At 52.6% G+C, this 19,364-nt stretch overlaps 1 protein-coding gene across 1 annotated transcript; it reads left to right on the forward strand.

Annotated features, from left to right (window-relative positions):
• The first annotated feature begins 16,843 nt into the window (after nt 1-16,843).
• On the forward strand, nt 16,844-19,035 carry NKX2-5 (NK2 homeobox 5). Its single transcript, XM_063413739.1, has 2 exons — nt 16,844-17,270; nt 17,884-19,035. Exons 1-2 carry the CDS (start codon nt 16,973-16,975, stop codon nt 18,489-18,491), a joined length of 906 nt encoding a protein of 301 aa, XP_063269809.1. The 5' UTR covers nt 16,844-16,972; the 3' UTR covers nt 18,492-19,035.
• Nucleotides 19,036-19,364: the final 329 nt, after the last annotated feature.

Consider the following 19,364-nt stretch of genomic DNA (forward strand, 5'->3'; position numbering starts at 1 on the left):
GGAAGGAAGGAAGGAAGGAAGGAAGGAAGGAAGGAAGGAAGGAAGGAAGGAAGGAAGGAAGGAAGGAAGGAAGGAAGGAAGGAAGGAAGGAAGGAAGGAAGGAAGGAAGGAAGGAAGGAAGGAAGGAAGGAAGGAAGGAAGGAAGGAAGGAAGGAAGGAAGGAAGGAAGGAAGGAAGGAAGGAAGGAAGGAAGGAAGGAAGGAAGGAAGGAAGGAAGGAAGGAAGGAAGGAAGGAAGGAAGGAAGGAAGGAAGGAAGGAAGGAAGGAAGGAAGGAAGGAAGGAAGGAAGGAAGGAAGGAAGGAAGGAAGGAAGGAAGGAAGGAAGGAAGGAAGGAAGGAAGGATCCCCAGCTCTCCAGGGGTTCAGCAGAGGTCCCCCAGAGGTGCCAGCAGCTCCTGCAGCCCCCAGAGCCCCGGGGCCAGGTTTGGCAGAGGAGAGCCCCTAGCCCTGTCCCCCAGCAGCAATGCCCACCCACACTGCTCTCCCAGAGCCACAATTCCCTATTCTGCAGCACCATCTTCAGCAAGAGGGAGGAAAGCACCTTCAGCAGGCAGAGCAGGGAGGGCTGGACCCGCAGGACCTGCGGTACAGCCAGGGTGGAGCCAAACCCAAACCCAAACCAAAGACAGAGGGAAGGTTTGGATCAGGAATGGGGAGTCACAGCATCTGCCAGCCCAGAGAGACCCCAGCACAGCCAGACTCAGGAAGAGTTTGTGGGATTCAGTATTCTGTTGTTAAATCTCCTCTGCCCTCACAGCCCCTTTGCTGCCTGCAGCACCCAGCTAAAATCAAATTATCTGCCAGATTCTCTCCTTGGGTTTGCTCCCAGCACTGCCCACAGCCTGCCCTGCACAGCCACATCCACGACAGCAAGGAAATGTGAAACAAATGTGATTTCACCAGAGCCTCAAAAGCCAAATATGGCCCCACAACCTCTAACACGTTGTTCCCCAGCCCCAGAATTCCCACACTCTCTCCCATGTGGATTTAGAGCATCAGGAAGGACAAAAAACCCCTTCACACTCCTCTACCTCCCAACAGCTTAAGCCACAAGGATGGGGAGAGGGCAGAGAGCAGCTGGAGGTGTTTGCTGCAGGTTTGCAATTTGTTTGATGGCACTCTTTAAATTAATTTAGATTAATTAAATGTCCTCATTTCTGGAGAGGAGCTCAGCTTCCTCCTGTCAGCATTCAGATTTCTCTGAGGGTAACAGCAGAGGAGGTGGAAGGACTTAAAATAGGAATAATATTAATTTAGAACCTCCAGAAAAATGGATAAGGGGCTCTGAAGCAGTGGAAACTTGATATTAACTATAAGGAAGCTTTGAGATATTACTTCAAGAGCTATTTTAGTGAAAGAAAATAAAATTTAAGAAGGCTGTTTTCAGGAAAGTTACGTTCAGGTCATTTGTGTCATTAGTTCTGAAGTTAGTTGCATTTTTTAGGAGAAAAATAATTCAAATGGACCAAAATTACCTGTCACTAAGATGAGAATTTTTTAATTCTCCATAAAAGAAAAGCAGAACAATGGGCTGCTGGGAGGGAGAGCAAAGCTCGTCCTTTTGCACACTCAGGGAGAATCTGGCCCTTTGTGTGAGGCAGAGTAAATAAAAACTTATTTCTACTGAGGAAAAACCAGAGGATGGTGAGAACAGCCACTGTGCCAAGTGCTGACTCTCAAAGCCAAAGCTTTGACTCCTTTTGGCAGCACCAGCTTTGCCCACACAGCCACAGCTCAAACTTTGTGCAGCAGGGGAAAGGAGTAGAAATTCTATTAATTCAGAGTTGTGCAGCCTATAGATTCTGGTGGGAATTACCAAAATTACCGGAATTTTGTCAGATTATCGGGACAGGAGTTTGTTCCTGTGTCATTTTTTATTCATAAATCCTCTCGCCCTCTGAACTCCAGAGCTGCAGCTGCGAGTGCAGCTCCCTCATCCCTCATCCCTCCCTGCAGTTCCTTTCTGCTTTCACTTGAAGGCAACCTTGCTCTGCTCACGGGAACAGAAAGGGGCTGGGGAAGCTCCGCAGCTGCTGCAGCCGCAGGGATCCCGAAATCCCAGCATGGGCCAGGCTGGAAGGGAGCTCGGAGGGTCCCTGGTGCCACCTCCCTGCCCCGGCAGGGCACAGGGGACAGCAGTGTCCCCAGACAGCTCTGGGATGTCCCCAGGGGGAGACTCTGTCTCTGGGATCTGCTTAGGAAAAGGTTTTTCCTCGCATCCAGGTGGAATTTGCTGGGATCAGGAAATTCCTGGGATCAGGAAATTTCCCTGCCCGTTCCTCTTGTCCCATTGCTGGGTCCCACAGAGCTGAGCTGCTCCAAGCTCACAGGGGGAATGGGGCTCAGACATGGGGAAAAACAGCTGAATTCCTTTTATAAAACCTGATTAATCCATCTTGGAACATCACTGCTTTTCCGTGTAACTCCTCTGAAGGAGCTTTATTTAACCCCTCTCTGCTCACAGCCTTGCAAAGAGCAGGGGAGAGGAGCAGCAGCAGCAGGGGAAAATCACAGGGGAACAAACAACGCCTGCCTTGGCTCCTCTCCTCACCCAAAGCGGCGACAGTGACCACGACAGCAGGGACAGCTCAGCTCTGAGCAGGGCCAGAACCACCTGGAAAGCAGTGGGATATTTCCTAATCAGCTGTCCCCGGGGAATTTTATCCTGGGATGCTCTTGGGGCTGGTTATCTGGGCCATTAGTGAACTTGTGAGGGACAGGTGAGATACAGCAGGCGGGCAGAGGGCAGAGGCACTGGCTGGCCTCAGAGCAGGGGATGAGAGCAGGCAGGCAATTCCAGACCTGTCTGTGATGCCAGGGAAAAGAACCAGGAGAAAAAAACACCTGAAAAAACCCCAAATGAACAGCAGGGCCCGTGGAATGGTCAGCAGTGAGGGGTGTGTGGTAATGGGGTTTGTACAGAGGAAAAGAATAAAAGGAGATGAAATACAGAAGAATTTAAGAGTCCAAGGTTTTACATTTGTCTTTCCCATTAACTTCAGGGAACAGACACATTGATAAATCACACACAATCCAATTCTTGACACTGCTTTAGAAGGCACTGCCAATAACATTACTGTGCATGAAGCTGCATTTATGAAACCACTCCTCAAAGCAGAGCAGTATTTAACATTTTCTTCTTTTCCTTCTGCTCAAAATGACCATCTGGCAACAGATTTTCTGGAAGGAAGCCTTTTCTCTGCTTTGGGGCCAAACCTGTGCCAGCTTCCAGCAGTTCATGTGATTTAGGGATGCAGAATATAGTTCTCTTCTGAAACGTGCGTGGGCTTGGAGTCAGATTCAGACAGGGAAAAGATCTGGTGTGAAGCAAGCTGTGGGTTGCAGTACAATTTTCTCTCTGTGCATGCAGGGTGCCAAGCTAGAGAGGTTTGCACCCCTTTCCCTGCAGTCTCAGGCCAAATGCTGAATTCTGGATATGATCCCCAGTTATTTTACCCACCCTATGCACTTCAAACCTGCCTGAAGTCTCATTGAAAACTCCAAGGAACTTTCATTTGGAACTGTAGGATGCAAGATCCTCCTCAGATTTAGCAGACAAAATTACAGCCAATTAAACTTTCTTTAAAAATAGAATAAAATCTCTCTGCAAGAAGCCAAGAGGTCTCAGGGGCAAAACTTCCCATTTCAGGGAGTCTGGAAAGACAATCCTAAAGGAAGAACAATTCTCTCTGTGCTCGTTTTAGGAGAGACATCTGAAACTTTTAAGAACTAAACTGTGGTGCCTGAGCTCAGCCATCAGTGCACACAGAGGGCCTTGGGGAAAAAAAAGGGAAAAAAAAAGGGAAAAAAAAGGGAAAAAAAAGGGAAAAAAAGGGGAAAAAAAGGGAAAAAAGGCTCCTCTAGTGACCTGCCCTGCCTCTGTAACCATCCACTCCCAGTCCCACCCAGTCTGGGGGCAGAAAAAGAGAGGAAATGAAACCCAACTCCCTGCTTGGAAACTTCAGGCCGGAGTTCTGATCTTTTTTCCAAATGTCCCTTGTGACAGAGCTCTGAAACCTGGCCATGTCCATCTGGGGTGGGCAAGGAGCTGCACAGGGGGAGCAGCAGCAGGAGGGGGAGCTGGGCTCTCCAGCTCAGGGTCACCAGAGATCAGGAGAGGGCAGCCACAGGGACCCCTAGGGAATGCCACCAGCCTCCCTTTATTCCTCAGAAATTCTCCAGGAAATCCTCACTGGATAAAACTTTTTTTTTTCTCAAAGGTTTTGTCTTTCTGTGTCTAAACTTTGGGTGGCTGTTCTTGGAGTGTGTTATCAATGGATTAAAAATAACTTGGCTTTTATTGCTTGGAGATAAAATGTGGCTAAATGATATTTCCAAGGAAAGAGGTTTGTGTCTGAGTGGAGGAAATGGAGGAGGGAGCCTCTCTGCCTTTGTGAACACAATGAAATAAAAAAATTAAACATCAAAACCTGGGGAAAATTAATAACTTGCTAAAATTCCTTTCAGCTGTAACAGTTTTGCTGTCATTTATTACATCTCCATCACCCAGCTGCAGAGCCAGGGGATTTTATTTGTCAGGAAACCTCCACCCACAGCTTCCACTGCTCCCAAGGGAGCCACGGCCCAGCAGTGGGTGCTGAGCAGCACCCTTGGGTGTTTGGAGGACACAGCATTGGAGGGAACTCCTGTGGATAACACCCACAGCTGTCTTTAACACACAAAAATCAGATGGTGGAGGTAAGCGACTCCATCAGGGCATTCCTATCGAGCAGGCAGGGGAAACTCAGCAAATGTGACAAGAAAGGAGCCAGGGAGCTCGGAGGAGTTGGCCTGGCTCAGTTCCCTGTGTGTGGGCACAGGCAGCAGGGAGCATCACCTGCCAGAACCAGCATTACCTGCCAGAATCACCATTACCTGCCAGAACCAGCATTACCTGCCAGAATCACCATTACCTGCCAGAATCACCATTACCTGCCAGAATCACCATTACCTGCCAGAATCAACATTACCTGCCAGAATCACCATTACCTGCCAGAATCACCATTACCTGCCAGAATCACCATTACCTGCCAGAATCACCATTACCTGCCAGAACCAGCATTACCTGCCAGAATCAGCATTACCTGCCAGAACCAGCATTACCTGCCAGAATCAGCATTACCTGCCAGAACCAGCATTACCTGCCAGAATCACCATTACCTGCCAGAATCACCATTACCTGCCAGAATCACCATTACCTGCCAGAACCAGCATTACCTGCCAGAATCACCATTACCTGCCAGAACCAGCATTACCTGCCAGAACCAGCATTACCTGCCAGAATCACCATTACCTGCCAGAACCAGCATTACCTGCCAGAACCAGCATTACCTGCCAGAATCACCATTACCTGCCACAATCAGCATTACCTGCCACAATCAGCATTACCTGCCAGAATCAACATTACCTGCCAGAATCACCATCACCTGCCAGAACCAGCACAGGAGATGCTGCTGTGCCCTGCCAGGAGCCCTGGGTGTCTCCCCAGAGCTGTCAGCTCCTGGGACACACCAGCTGCACCTCGGTTCCCCCACACCACAATCTCCTGCCAGTGTCAAATGTCCCCTTTCCCCAAGCCTGCAGGGCTCAGCACACAGAGCATCCAGACAGTGCTTTATCTCAGTGACAACTTTTGCTGAAATCACTGGGGAAAAACACGTCCAGCTATTGCCAAAAAAAATCTCCCTCAGCTATTGGCACCGTCAGCCCTCGGTTACGTGGTCTCCCAAGTGGCACAAGGGATGACAGATTCATATTAATTCCAGTCAGCAAATGGATTATAAATACTCCCCCAGCCAGTTGCCACCTGATAGGACTGTCCTTGAGTCCTCCAATTGTGGAAGGGACTTGTCAACTCTAAATTTACCCTCCAGCGTGTATTGTATAAAACATAATACTGTGTGATCCTTGGGACACACTTGTGCTGCAGCCCAGCGTGGATTAGACCAGAAACTGCTGGTTCCATCAGCCAGCCAGACATCTCCCTGCTGCTTATCTGGAGCCTTGGATGGCAGGAGGGAGGAAGGGATGGCTCTGACAGGATGCTGTTGCTGTTCCTGGGTCGTGGGGTTGCCACAGAGCTCACATCGAGTCTGAGTTAATCCAGTGATCAAAAGCCAGGCCCACCTCGCACCTTGGTGATGAGGGAGCAGCTGCTGTTGGTAAGGACAGCCTTTCCCAGCAGAAAAATGTCCCTCCACCACTGGTAAAAGTGAAGGCACTCAAGGATGGGGTGTCCCAAAGCACAGAGCTGATACCCAGCAGGGTGGGAGAGCATCCCTGGAAAAAGCAGGAAGGCAGGATGCTGCCAGTCTGTACCAATGGGCTGTTCACCTCAAGAACAGGAATTCGGTGCATTTAAATTTACAAAATGGAAAGTGAATAAAAAGCAAGCAAGGAGTTTCACTTTTTTTCTAGCTTTAGACCACTCCAAGTGCCTGCAGGTGGAGCAGATGCATGGGGTGGTGGCACCAGGCTGCAGCAGATTTTCTCAGCCCAAAAAAAAGGGGCTGCCTGAATGGGAGCACAATTTGTAAAGTATCAGTTCAGGACATTTACCCAAAGCAAGCTCCCTTTGTTTGTTTGTTTGTTTGTTTGTTTGTTTGTTTGTTTGCCTATTTCTTGTTCATGCACAAAAGCTTTCCAAACTGGCCAGCTGGAGAAGCTTCTCATCCCTGGCTCTCCACCTAATGGAAATTTGACTAATATTTCCATTATTTTCACTTGCTGAACACTTTTTAGCAGCTGAGCCAAAAGGTACCTGCCTCTTTTTGGAACCTGTATCTACCTGCTTTATTTGGAAAACCTCGGGGGACAGCAAGGCTGGAAAACAATGCATCAGAAAAATCCCGAGGATTTTTGTTTGAGTGACTGTAACACATCTGTGCATTTAGGAAAAGATTTCCTTTACACCAGGTCCCAGAATTTTTGTTATCCACATGAGAATCACCTAAACATAACCAAGTTACTCCCCATTAAATAGCAATTTCTCCAGACTTTCTCCATGCCTGGAATGCTGTAACATCTTTTAACCTCCAAAATTCTTTTCAGTCACGCTACAACAATCTTACCTGGGGTACCCCAAGTCCATGGATGCTTTTAACCTCACACTCTGCACCTTAAACCCAGGGCTAAAGCTCCTGGGTTATTTGCTCTCCACACGTGGGATAGGCAAAGGCAGAACCTCTCATACCTTAGAGCACTTGGACACCCCTGAAATGAAAGAGGAACTGAAAAACTTTGAGGTTCAGGATCTTTCCAAAAAGAACAAAGCTGGAAGCTCAACACCAGAGATAAAACTAAATATTGAATTGTTACTTTGCTGCACGAGCACTTTGGGAGACTCAGGCTTTAGGGGGGAAAGGTAGAGCTGAAATAAACCCCAAAGCACAACAGAGTCACATCCTGGGTGCTGAGGGCCTGGCTCTGCAGCTCACACTGTGCCCTTCCCCTTTTTTTTTGTGACACGTATAAAAAGGAGTTCAGAGTGACTCCAGTCATACAAGGAGCTTCTTCAAAATGAGGATTTACTCCAGGGCCAGTGGAGCTTACAATAAAAATGTACACAGAGACAACAGCATTTACTGCCCTCAATACACAGAGCAGAAATCCCTATTGCAGGACATTTTATCCCGCTGGAACTTTAATCCAGCTAATGCTAACAAGTCATTCAGAATAAATGTGGAGGGAATGAGGACAGGAATGGGAACAGGAATCTCTTTCCATTAGAGCTCCACCATGGAGTTACCCCAGTCCTCTGCCTACCAACCCAGCCAAGGATCAGCCCAGTGGAGCTTTCACATCCCTGGTGAAATTCAAGTCCCCAGCACAGGAGATACTTTGGGATTTTCCGCTCTGTTTTGCCACAATTTCCATCACCTTAAGTGCAGAGCGTTGCCTGAATGTGAACTACTGGATCAGGTTCTTATTTTGTAAATATTATTGTTCTTCCATGAACTTTGGCATCAATGAGAGTGAAGCTGGAGAGGCTGGAATATGACACAAGGCTTTGGAGCTTGGCGCTGTTATTTGTCCATTTTTTAAAAAGTGGGGAGGGACAAGGAAAAGGATAGTTTAGAATTGTGGTTAAACACTTTTTTTTTTCTCTAGAGACATTGAGGATTTTGGCTTTGCTTTGTTTATTCTTCCTTGGGACTAAGTAAAGTCATATTTTTAAACACAGGACATCGCCCCCTTTCCTTTTATATGCTGAAATCCTGAGAGTTGATCTGGACAGGGCTCAGGCTGCTCTGACTACTTGGAGCCAAATGCATCTTTCAGAGTGTTTTCTTGTGGCCTAAAAATGTATTTATTTTTTCAACCATTCCACTTGGATGTACCTTCATTCACTTTCCAGGGGCGGTTCAGTTTCATGACTTTCTTTCTTTTAAATCACAATATGTCAATAAAGTTTCTAATATTTCACCTCAGTTCTGTTATGAAAGGTCAAGCACACGAGAGATCCTGGTAATTCACATATTTAAAATGGGATCACCACTTGAGGATCTTATTGAATCAGTGCTTCAATGTTTCCTTACTTCTCTTTGGGGAGTTTATTATCTCTTTATTTGTTTTAAAAGTGGATGCCAGATCTAACTCTGGCACACAAAATTAAGGGCTCATTATCACTAAAGCATGTTTTAGCAGTGAAGATCAGTGCCCTGGCTGAAAGCATGGATGTACCCCCTCATTCCAGGATGGAAGCATGGAGCAGCAAATCCTGAATTACACATACAGAGGCAGTGATGGAAACAACTTCTGTTGGACACAGTGAAGGGAAAAAGCCACAGAAAATAATTCAGGGTGGAGATTTTCACTTCCCTGTGCCTAAAATCCCAACTGAGGGGATGAAGATCCCGGAGGATCAGTCCCTCTGTGTGGACAGGGTCGAGTATCCCGAGCTGGAGGTCGGGAATTCCTCGGGCATGGAGGGGCTGTGCTGGGGCAGGCGTCTGGGAAGGAGCAGAGCAGAGCCTGACAGCTCGGAGAGGGCCAGATGTTTTCATCATTATGGAAAAAATCTGCTGGTGCCTCTTTGCCCAGAGAAACACTGGAGGAGGAAATGTCCTCTTGAGCTCTGATCAAGGCTGAACATTAAATCTGCGCGGGGCCAGGGTCAGGAAACAACAGAAATGAGAGGAAGGGATCTTCTCTGACTCTGGCTCTAACCTGGGATGTGAAGGTGCCCCAAAAAGCTGCAGTGCCTCCCCAGGGACCTGTTCCCAAATGAGAGAGGGGATGAGACAGGGCCTGGGGATGGGCCCGGGTGGTGATTCTCCAGAAGAATTTCTCCTCCAGGAGAATCTCTGCTCCAGGAGCCTTTCTCCTCCTCCGCCTGCAGCAGGTGCTGCCCCAGGAACGTGCGCTCCTGCGGGCACACAGACCCTGCAGCTGCACGGCTCGGGGGATGCTCAGCCGGGGCTGGAAATCCCTGTCCTGGCTTTAAAACCAGCTCTGAAGCAGCCCCGCTGTCCCCTGCCTCGGGTGACACCAGCCCCGCATCCCACAGCCCAGACCCCCCCAAGCCCCTTCTCCCGGGCAGCCCCTCGGGACTGATCCCTTCCCTCAGATCCCTCCTTTCCCAAAAACACCGAGGCCCCCGCCGGCTCCTCGCACTAATTTTAGCTTTCAGGCGCGGCAGATACGCTGTAATTAAAAACCAAAATAACTCCAAAGGACCGCCGGGGAGAAGAGAGGACAAAAGTGTAAGAAAGCGGCAACAGCCAACCTCAAATCCTTTCGATTCTATACCAAATAATCCCCGCCCGTGAAATTAAAAGGTTATTAATGTTTTGTGCTTTTCACTTATTATTATTATTATTATTATTATTATTATTATTTCTTTTGTTCTTTAATTGACAAAAGTAAAAGGCGGCCGCTGCTGGGCTTGATCCGGGCAGGGATCGCACAGAGCTGGGAGGGAGGAAAGCACCGAGACACCCGGGCACTTCTCCCTCCTCTCCTCCAGTTTTTTTGTTGGATTTCTGGGGCTCCAGGGAAAAAAAAAGTAAAGGCTGCCGTTTAAATCTACCGCTTAAAATCGGGCTGATAATTACGGCAAAATTTAGGGAATAAAATTTTGATCTGGTTTTATTTATGCGCCATTCCTTTGAAAATAAAATAAAATAAAAATAAAAATAAAAATAATAATAATAATAATAACACCCGAATACATACAAAACTTGAAACTTTTACTCAGAAGAGGAAAAAAAAAAACAAGGTAAAAATTTAGAAGAACCTTTACAAGAACTTTTTGTTTCTTTCTACCCTTTTCTTCTTGCCATGCACTTGAAATATCTGTGCTTTATGTACGATAACTTATACATTCAGCACGCTGATGAAAACCTTTTCTCGTGCCTGTATTTACCAGTTTCTTTTTCTCATATATTTTAATTTTGCAGGGATTTCTTCCCAAACGTTTGCTTTCTATGAAAGAAGCCGCGGGCGCACCCGGAGTTTTTTCTTTCCGGAGAGGATGCAAAAACGGAACCGTTCGAGAGAGGTGGAGAAACCGATCCATTCCCCGCCAGACCTTTACAAAATTAAACATCGGATAAACCCAACGCTTCCAAAAAAAAAACCAACCGGCTCAAAGTTCTGATTCTGCTCCAGGATTGAGCAGGGTTGAGCTTTTCCCGGTGCCTCCGTTTGCGGGATTCAGGATGGGAAAGGAGGAACCGGCTCTGCCAAAATAACAGGGCAAAAATAACCGCGGCTCCGAGAGCTCCCCTGCAGCCAGGGGCATTCCTTTATTCCTTCATTTTTTTAAAAGATTTGGTAGGTGTTGGTTTGTCGAATTTGGAGGGGATGTCGGTTTTTGAGGAGGGGGTTGTTGTGGGTTTTTGGAATGATTTATTATTACCTGGAAGAGGAGCAGCTCTCCAGCAGGAGCGGCGCTCGGGGCAGCGGAGGAGCCTCTCCCGGGACAACGGGGAGGCTCCCGGGGCAGCCCAGAGCCGAGAGCGGCGGGAGAAGCGGGGTCGGAGCGGGAATTCGCCTTTGGGCAGCGAGGGACAGGCGGGAAGGGCAGAGCGGCCACCCCGAGCAGGCCCCGAGGGAGCGGCGGGGACCGGGAAGGGACATGGAAAGGGGACGGGGAAAGGGGACGGGGAAAAAGGGACGGGGAAAAGGGGACGGGGAAAAAGGGACGGGGAAATGGGGACGGGGAAAAGGGGACGGGGACACACAGCCCTCACGCACAGCCCTCACGCACAGCCCTCCCGCCCGCGGCTCGCCCAGCACAGCCGATTCCGTGGCTCTCCCGTTGTGGGTCACGGGCCGGGAGCAAAGGGGACGCGGCCGGGAGAGGAGCGGAGGGTCAGGGCTCTGTAACTCAAGTACCCGGGTTCATCCTCCCATCCGTCTCGGCGGAGCTGATCCCTCAGGAAGGGATTTTCCAGAGGGTAGGGGCCGGGCTGGATCCCGCTGCAGGAGCCCCGGGGGAGCGCGCAGTCCCCCGGGGCTGAGCCCGCACCCCCGGGCAGGGCGATGCCGGCAGCGCGGCCGGTCCCTCACCTCTGCGGGTGTGTGTGGGCGAGGACAGGACACTTTTCAGACAAATAAAAGCCCAAACACCCTCTCATGTCAAACTTGACTCCCCCTGAGCGGCCCGGCCCCCCCGGGCTCCCGAGGAGCGCCAAGCGCGCACGGTGACATCGCAAGACGGATCGGATTTTACACGGCCAGCAGGAAGCACCCGAGAAGTCAGACCTTTATCTCCTCTGGAAAACATCGTGCGGACAGACAAGCCGCAAACACCCTGAAATCCTGGGGCAGTTTCGGGCTTCCCGGCCAAGCACCGCTGCCGTTCCCAGCGGAGCCTCCTGTCCGGGGGAGGCGGATGGGGACAAAGCCCCGCCGCGTTTAGAGCTTTGTCCTTCGAAGCAGCCCAGACTCCACAGTCCTAGGAAGGTATTTCGTTTTTGAAACTGTTTTCCTGTCACTCACCGGACACCGGAGCGTCCCGGCCGCGGGACTCGTGTGACAGAGCAATGTCACATCAAAGTCCCTTCGGTGGTTTAATTCCCCGTCACTAAAAATCACCGTATGGCTCTTGCCCTGAATGCTTTCCCCATGGAAACGTAACGAATAAACGCTTGGGGGATTACCTAGACCCTTAAAAAAACTTTTTCTGGAGCGCAGAAAAGCGGCGGGTCCGAAAGAAGCGCAAATAACGCGGCCGGGGACGGGGAGAGGGCGGCGGGAAGGTCGGAGAACTCCTCCATCGCTCTCTCCCCACCAGCGAAACAGCAGAGTTACAAACAGGAAAAAAAAATTACAAACAGGGTAAAATTAAAGCTTTTCATTTAACTGCCCAGCTCCCAGCTTTCGCTTCAGCCGGGGGGGGGAAATCACTTCCAGCACCCGAGGTGCAAGAACCAGCTGAACTGTCAGATTCCAGGCACGGAGCCCAGGGCAGGAGGGGAAACTCCAGGGAGGCGTTTGCAAAGTCCTCCTGCCCGGGTCACCCCGCCCGAGTCACCCCCGGAGCGGGGCCGGGTGCCCAGCCCGGACCGGAACCACCGGAGGGGCTTGTCCGGGGTGACCGGGAGACTGACCCGGGAGAGGGAAGGGAAGGGAAGGGAAGGGAAGGGAAGGGAAGGGAAGGGAAGGGAAGGGAAGGGAAGGGAAGGGAAGGGAAGGGAAGGGAAGGGAAGGGAAGGGAAGGGAAGGGAAGGGAAGGGAAGGGAAGGGAAGGGAAGGGAAGGGAAGGGAAGGGAAGGGAAGGGAAGGGAAGGGAAGGGAAGGGAAGGGAAGGGAAGGGAAGGGAAGGGAAGGGAAGGGAAGGCTCCGCGGTGCTGTCCGGCTGCTGCATCTCTCGTGCTGTGCCCTGACACTCGGCTGCATCCGCGCTCTCCCTGCGGTCGCACGGAGGGAAGGGGCGCGATTATTCCCCGAGCACCCGGCGGGGTGAGCTGGGACCCGGCAGGGTGGCGGGGGTGGTGGCAGGGGTGGTGGCAGGGGTGGCCTGGCTCCGGCCCCGCCGCCCGGTACCGGGGATGTCCCGGGGGAAGCCCCGGGCTCGCAGCGCAGCGCTCCCGAGCACCACCGGGCACAGCTGAGGCCCCTCTCCAAGGCCGGCTTCACGTCGAGGTCAAAACTCTCTTTTTGACGGCCGGAAAAAGCGAGCTTCGTTAGAGATCAAAAAGACCGGGGGGAAAGAAGAGAATAAAAACCCGATTTTTTAAAAAATGGGAGAAATGAAGGGGCGGTGGGGAAAGTTGGAAGAAAAAGAGGATTTAGCTGCGGCGGATTGGCGCGCATGGACAGCTCCAAAGCTTTTCCCTCTGCAGAATTCCACAGGAGTGAAAGCAAAACCTTCCCCGGCCCCAGCCGCCCCCACGAGCCCCCAGCGCCCTCCTGGACCCTCGGAGGGCAGCCCCGCCGGCAGGGTTTATTCAGCCCCGCCAGTTCGCAGCGCCCCTTCGCAATGGCTGGAAATAAATTACTGCCCTAAAGACTCCGGGGAGCCCTCGGGGACCCGCAGGGATCCCGGGGTGCCGGCGCCACGCTGGGAACCGGGAGATTGGCACCGCTTTTCGCCAGGAAAGCCTAATAGGCTATTTCTGGACTACTGGCTCTTAACAAATCTATAGCACCTGAAGTGTTAGCACTCAATTAGTGACAAGGTTTGAAACCCCAGCGTTTACTGGCGAGGTATAAACAGTCCTCGGGAGATAGCTGGGAATCAGAACGGGAGGGGGCCCTGGACATCTTAACCGGCTGGGATTAGGAGGAAAACTTTTTTAAAAGGTACCATCTCTCTCTCTCTAAACAGTCCGAGGTGTCGAAAGCTCAGAGGGAGAGAGGATGTGCCCTCTGGAGCTAATTGCAGGGTTGGGAATATTTCTCGTTGGTTTCAGTAAGAAAAGTCTTTGTGTCTTTTTTTTTTTTTTTTTTTTTTTTTTTTTTTTTTTTTTTAAGAAAAAAATAGAAAGCACAAAAAGAAAATTACTAATTAACATTTAGTATATCCGATAGAAGAAACGAGCGGACGTGGATGACGACGCTCACCTGCGAGAGGCCAGGACGGGCTCAGTCCCGAGGGGACACAGCGAGAGCAACCTGCAAACAGCGTGAGGGCAGCGGGGGACAGAACAGGACACCCCAAATTTGCCCTGACAGCCAGAAAAACAGCAACGGGGTTTTCTCCCTGTCTCCCCCATTTATATCCGTGGGGCCTGGGTCTGCAGAAAGTGTTTCAGGGCGCTCCTCGTGCTCCTGGCTCTCCTTACCACCACCACCCCCCCTTTTTTTTTTCTTTTTCTTTTTTCTTTTTCTTTTTTCTTTTTTCTTTTTTTTTTCCTTGTTATTTAAACGCCATCAAAATCGAGTCGGCAAAAGTTAAAAGTGACGCGGGAGAGTTCGGGGTCCACACCCGGGCGGGTTCCCCCGGGCTGGGCAGGACCCTGCGGGCTGCGAGCCGTGTCCGGAGCAGGGAGTGGCGGTCACCTTTGTCCCTTCCCCGGACAGCCGGAGCCTGCCTTCAGCGGGTGCTGGAGAGCCCCGGGAAAGGCAGAGAGGGGCTGGGAAAGGGGGAAGGAGCGGGTGCCGAGCCCCGACCCGGAAAGTCCGTGAGCTGCTGTATGTCAGTAACTTATTCATCAATCAACCGGACACAGAGCAGACCTGGCCTCTCTTTGCCGAGTGTTTGCTTTTTCACCAATTATTGCGGCCCTGCAGCTCTTTTTGTTGATACAGTAGTTCTAAAAAGTGCTAATGTTCATTTATCAGGGGGCCGAGCCCGGGACTCCCACTAGTTGTGATTCTTCCAAAAATATAAACACGAAGAGAAGGGCTAAGGCTAAAGCCCCCATTTGTTTCTAAACCGCAGTATTAAAAGTGATGCATTGTTGAAGATAAAGCGGAGATAACGCTGTCTGTCTCCAATGAATGTCTCCCCGACGCATTAATGACATTCCAAATGATAGCTCGGGCTTATCGTTCAATTAATCACTTCCACCCTCGGCGGCCGGGCCCGCATCGATCGCAGCCGCCGCTGAGCGGGCCTGGAGGAGCCCGGCAGTCCCGGGCTAATCCCGGGCTGTCCCGGGATGCGCTTCTGGCCCAGGGAAACTCCGGGGCAGGAACTGCCCTGAGAGCTCCAGGCCTGACCCGGGAAGGGCGTTCTGGCCCGGGATAAAGGAAGGGAGAGCTGGAAACCCTTTCTGCCATCCCGTAGAACGGCGATGTCACCAAAGCGAGCCTGAGACACGGCTTGGGTTTGGGGAGGATCGGGATCACTTGGTTATTTCAGGCTGTATCTAACCCGACCCTATACGCTTGGAATAAAAAGGAGGCAGCGAAATTAAGAAAGCCCTCGGAGGGCCAGGGGTGCCGCAGACACTCTGCAAAGTCCCTCCACAGGCCCCTCTCCCCCGGCATTTCACCCTTTCTCCCGCAGCAGAGGAGCATCCACCCGCTGCAGCGATTTCCCAGGGAAGTCTGCAGGAAACGCAGCAGCGGAGATGGAGCTGGCGGCTCGGCCGACCCCTCCCCTCGTTAAATCGCAATATTTCAGCCTCCCCGCTCACGGGGATGGCTCTGGCTGTCATCGCCGGGTCCGGGGCTGGTCGGGGGCTGCGAGCGCTGGGGATGCTGCGGCCCCGGGCAGCACCGCCCGCAAAAACATCCGGAATTCAACTGTCCGGAAAGAGCCCGGGGTGCCAAGACACGAAATGTCGGGGGGCAGCGGCCGGTCCGTCCTGCCGGGGGTGGGCAGGTGCCCACCTTTCCACCCACCCTTCCTGCGGGAGGAGAGGATTTGTACAGCTCCCGAGAGCGGGGCTCAGCCAAGGGCCCCCAAACTCACCGCATCCCTGAAGGGTTTCTCTGCTCTGCTCCCACCGAGCCCACCCCGTGCCTCTCTCAGCCGGACGCTGGAGCGCTAAAGGAGACTCCTTAATTATTTCTGATATTTTTTCTCGCCCCCCCCTAACCCGCAAAGCCCCGAACCGCCCCTCCGCAAGCTGCGACTTCGCAGCTCAGGTTTATTTTGGCGGCTCCATGCGAGTTAAATGGATGAGCCCCACCTCTGCCGCAGGAACCCCGGGCCATGCGCCCACCTGAGCTGCGGGAGCCCGGCCTGGGGCAGCAGCCCCGCGGCCCCTTGCTTTACGTACTCCTCTCTTACCCCTGAATATTTTGCAACCCCCTCACTCGCGCCTGTACTGGTTGATTTTTAATTTATTTTGCCCCAGACAGTGCCGGGTTTTGTTTGAAAGCCTTACAAACAAAAGAGAGGAACACCCAATTGGCAATTCCCTCTCCAAAGCCAGGCAGGGGCTGCTCGGGGTCTCTCTCCTATCCACTGGACTTTGCAATCGCTGTGGTGCCTCAGAATCTCTATATAAACCCCGAGAGCGGATTTCCCCTTGAGCGCGCTTCACACAGCAGTGAACTCCCGTTTTTTAGTTCCTGCCATCGGATATTGCAGAATACTCAAAACGAAACCTCCGTTCTCTCACTTGAAAAAAAAAATTAAATCAGCACATATTTGGTTGATGGTTTCCTCCCGGCCTGTTTATTTAATCTGACTGTATGATAGATAGCGTCAATAGTGACTTTATACGCATTAGGCCATTCTTTTTTTGTTGGTTTTGGTTCTTTTTTCAAATGGATGAAGAAAACCCGCTGCAGCAAAGCTGGATAAATGCAGTGCCGCCCCTTTAAAAGAGCGGAGCTGTTTTTGAGATGTATTACTATATTAGGTGACATGGAACTTTGCATCTCTCATACCATCACCGCAATGTTGGCCAATAGAAAGCTAAAGTCACCCAAAAACTGCCTAGTCCCTCCTTCCCTGGCCTTATGGTCCGCTCCTACCTGGCGGCAGTGCACAAGGCAGGGCTACTCTCGGGAATGCTATGTGCCCCCTCCGGGAGCCCACGCTCCAGCGCTGCTCCACCTCGCCCGCTCCCCACCTACTTTTCCATGACCCTGGGCTGCGGCCGCTGCCCCGCTGTCCTCCGCAATGTTCCCTAGCCCTGTGACCACCACCCCCTTCTCGGTGAAGGACATTCTGAACCTGGAGCAGCAGCAGCAGCAGGGCGGCCTGGGCCCCATGGAGCTGCCGCTGGCCTCCCCGTCCTGCATGCTGGCCACCTTCAAGCAGGAGGCGTTCGCCACCGAGCCCCCGGCCCTGCCCGACCTGCGGGAGGAGCTGCCCGAGCCGCCCCCCGCCAAAACCGCGGCCGCCTTCCCCGGCTCCTACTACGTGAAAAGCTACGTGGAGATGGACTCGGCCAAGGAGGCCAAGGCGGACAAGAAAGGTAAAGCCGAGCCTGCTGCGGCGCGGCTCGGAGGGAAAGGGAGGGCAGCGGGATGGTGATGCCCTGGAGGGGTTGGGGCGCTCGGCCGGGGGTCCCCAGGGCTGCGGGGGACAGGGGACAGCGCGGGGCTGTACTCGGAGGTTGGTGATCAGCAACATCTTCATCCCCTCCCTGCTGAGCCCACGGCGGGGAGGGTCCCACAGCCCCAGGGCTGTGCCCCTGCCCAGCGGGACGGGCAGAGCTGCAGGCGACACGCGAGGCCTCGAGTTGGGACACAAAGCAGGTGACAAATCCCATTCCTGGCTCGCTCGGGGGTCGGGGTGGGTTTCAGCGCAAAGCTACGGGCGATAAATCCGGGCTGAGTGCAGACTCACATCAGTGCACGGGGCACCGTTGTTTTCTAACAATAAAGACGGGAATTTTGCTGAGGAGGTACCATAAAAGCAGGGCAGGGCTGCAGTGGCTGCAGGAGCGGGTGGCCACAGCGGCCTGCGAGGCCGAGGAAGAGCCAGGGCTCATTCGCCTTGTACCCTCTTAATTAAATATTGATTCATAATATTTTTGCACAATTTTTCTTCCCCCTTTTTCCCTTCACCCGTTTATTTTGCCGCAGAGCTGTGTTCCCTACACAAGAGCCTGGAGCAGGAGAAAAGAGACCTGGAAGATCCCGAACGCCCCAGACAGAGGAAAAGGAGGAAACCTCGCGTCCTCTTTTCTCAGGCCCAAGTGTACGAACTGGAGAGAAGGTTCAAGCAGCAGAAATACCTCTCGGCCCCGGAGAGGGACCACCTAGCGAACGTCCTAAAGCTCACCTCCACGCAGGTGAAAATTTGGTTCCAGAACCGAAGGTACAAATGCAAAAGGCAGAGACAGGACCAGACGCTGGAGATGGTGGGGATCCCTCCCCCGCGGCGGATCGCGGTGCCGGTGCTGGTGCGCGATGGGAAGCCCTGCCTGGGGGAATCCTCGCCCTACAGCTCGCCCTACAATGTCAGCATCAACCCCTACAGCTACAACGCCTACCCCGCGTACACCAACTACAACAGCCCCGCCTGCAACGCCAACTACAACTGCAGCTACCCCTCCATGCAGCCCATGCAGCCCTCGGCGCCCGCAAACAACTTCATGAACTTCGGCGTGGGGGACTTGAATTCGGTGCAGGCGCCCATCCCGCAGGGCAACGCGGGCATCTCCAGCTTGCACGGGATCCGAGCCTGGTAGAGCCGCCCGCAGCCGGCCGGGCTCGGGACATTTCCAGGCTGCGGGGGCTCAGCGGAGCATCCCGGCGGATCTCACCGGGGTGGTGGCCACGCACGGGGCGGGCTTCGGGATTTTCGTGCGGGGCCAGGCAGGCACATGCGGGGGGATGCCCGCATTTCTCGGCCTCTCTCGCTCCCCACCAGGGTCTTCACCCTGTTAATTCCCCTCCTTCCTTCCGACAAACCAGCCAAGTAAATTTCGAGTGACTTGATCCCGACAACACCCAGCCAAGCCCTGCAACTCTCTCTCCTTTTTTTTTTTTTTTTTAATTTACTCTATACTAATTATTATTGACATTCACATTTAATTTTTGCACTTCCCGTGCGGTCCCCGCTGTTCGGTCAGTTCGGCATCTCGGCACCCCCAGGCGCCCCTTGCGAGGCTGCCGCTGCCGGCCTGCGCAGGGGTGAGGACAGACAGACAGACAGACAGACAGACAGACTGCCACCCCGGCCCGGCCGAGGGGCACAGACACCCGGCCCGCCGGGTCCTGTAGGGTTCTGCACTAAAACGTGAGTTAGTATGGAAATAATGCACTGCCCGCCCCTTCCTGCGCGCTGCCCTTTGCTGTACGAGCTGACGGAGATCAGCGAGCTGTCATTAAAGAGAGTGGCTGAACCTCGGCGTCCCTGGCGTTCTTGGACACCCCGGGATGGGGGCGGTGGGCGCGGGCCCGCCCGTCCCGGGGCTCTCCCGAGCCGCCCCCGCTCCCGGGGCCTTTCCCTGTCCGTCCCCCCTGGGTCTGTGCAGCCCTCCCGTGCGTTCGGCATTCCCGCTTGTGCCGCCTGCAAACCGTGTTTGTATTCTAAGGAATTTTTAAAAATAATTGTAAAG

Source organism: Prinia subflava, chromosome 16, assembly GCF_021018805.1.
Source record: "Prinia subflava isolate CZ2003 ecotype Zambia chromosome 16, Cam_Psub_1.2, whole genome shotgun sequence".
Classification (NCBI taxonomy): domain Eukaryota; kingdom Metazoa; phylum Chordata; class Aves; order Passeriformes; family Cisticolidae; genus Prinia; species Prinia subflava.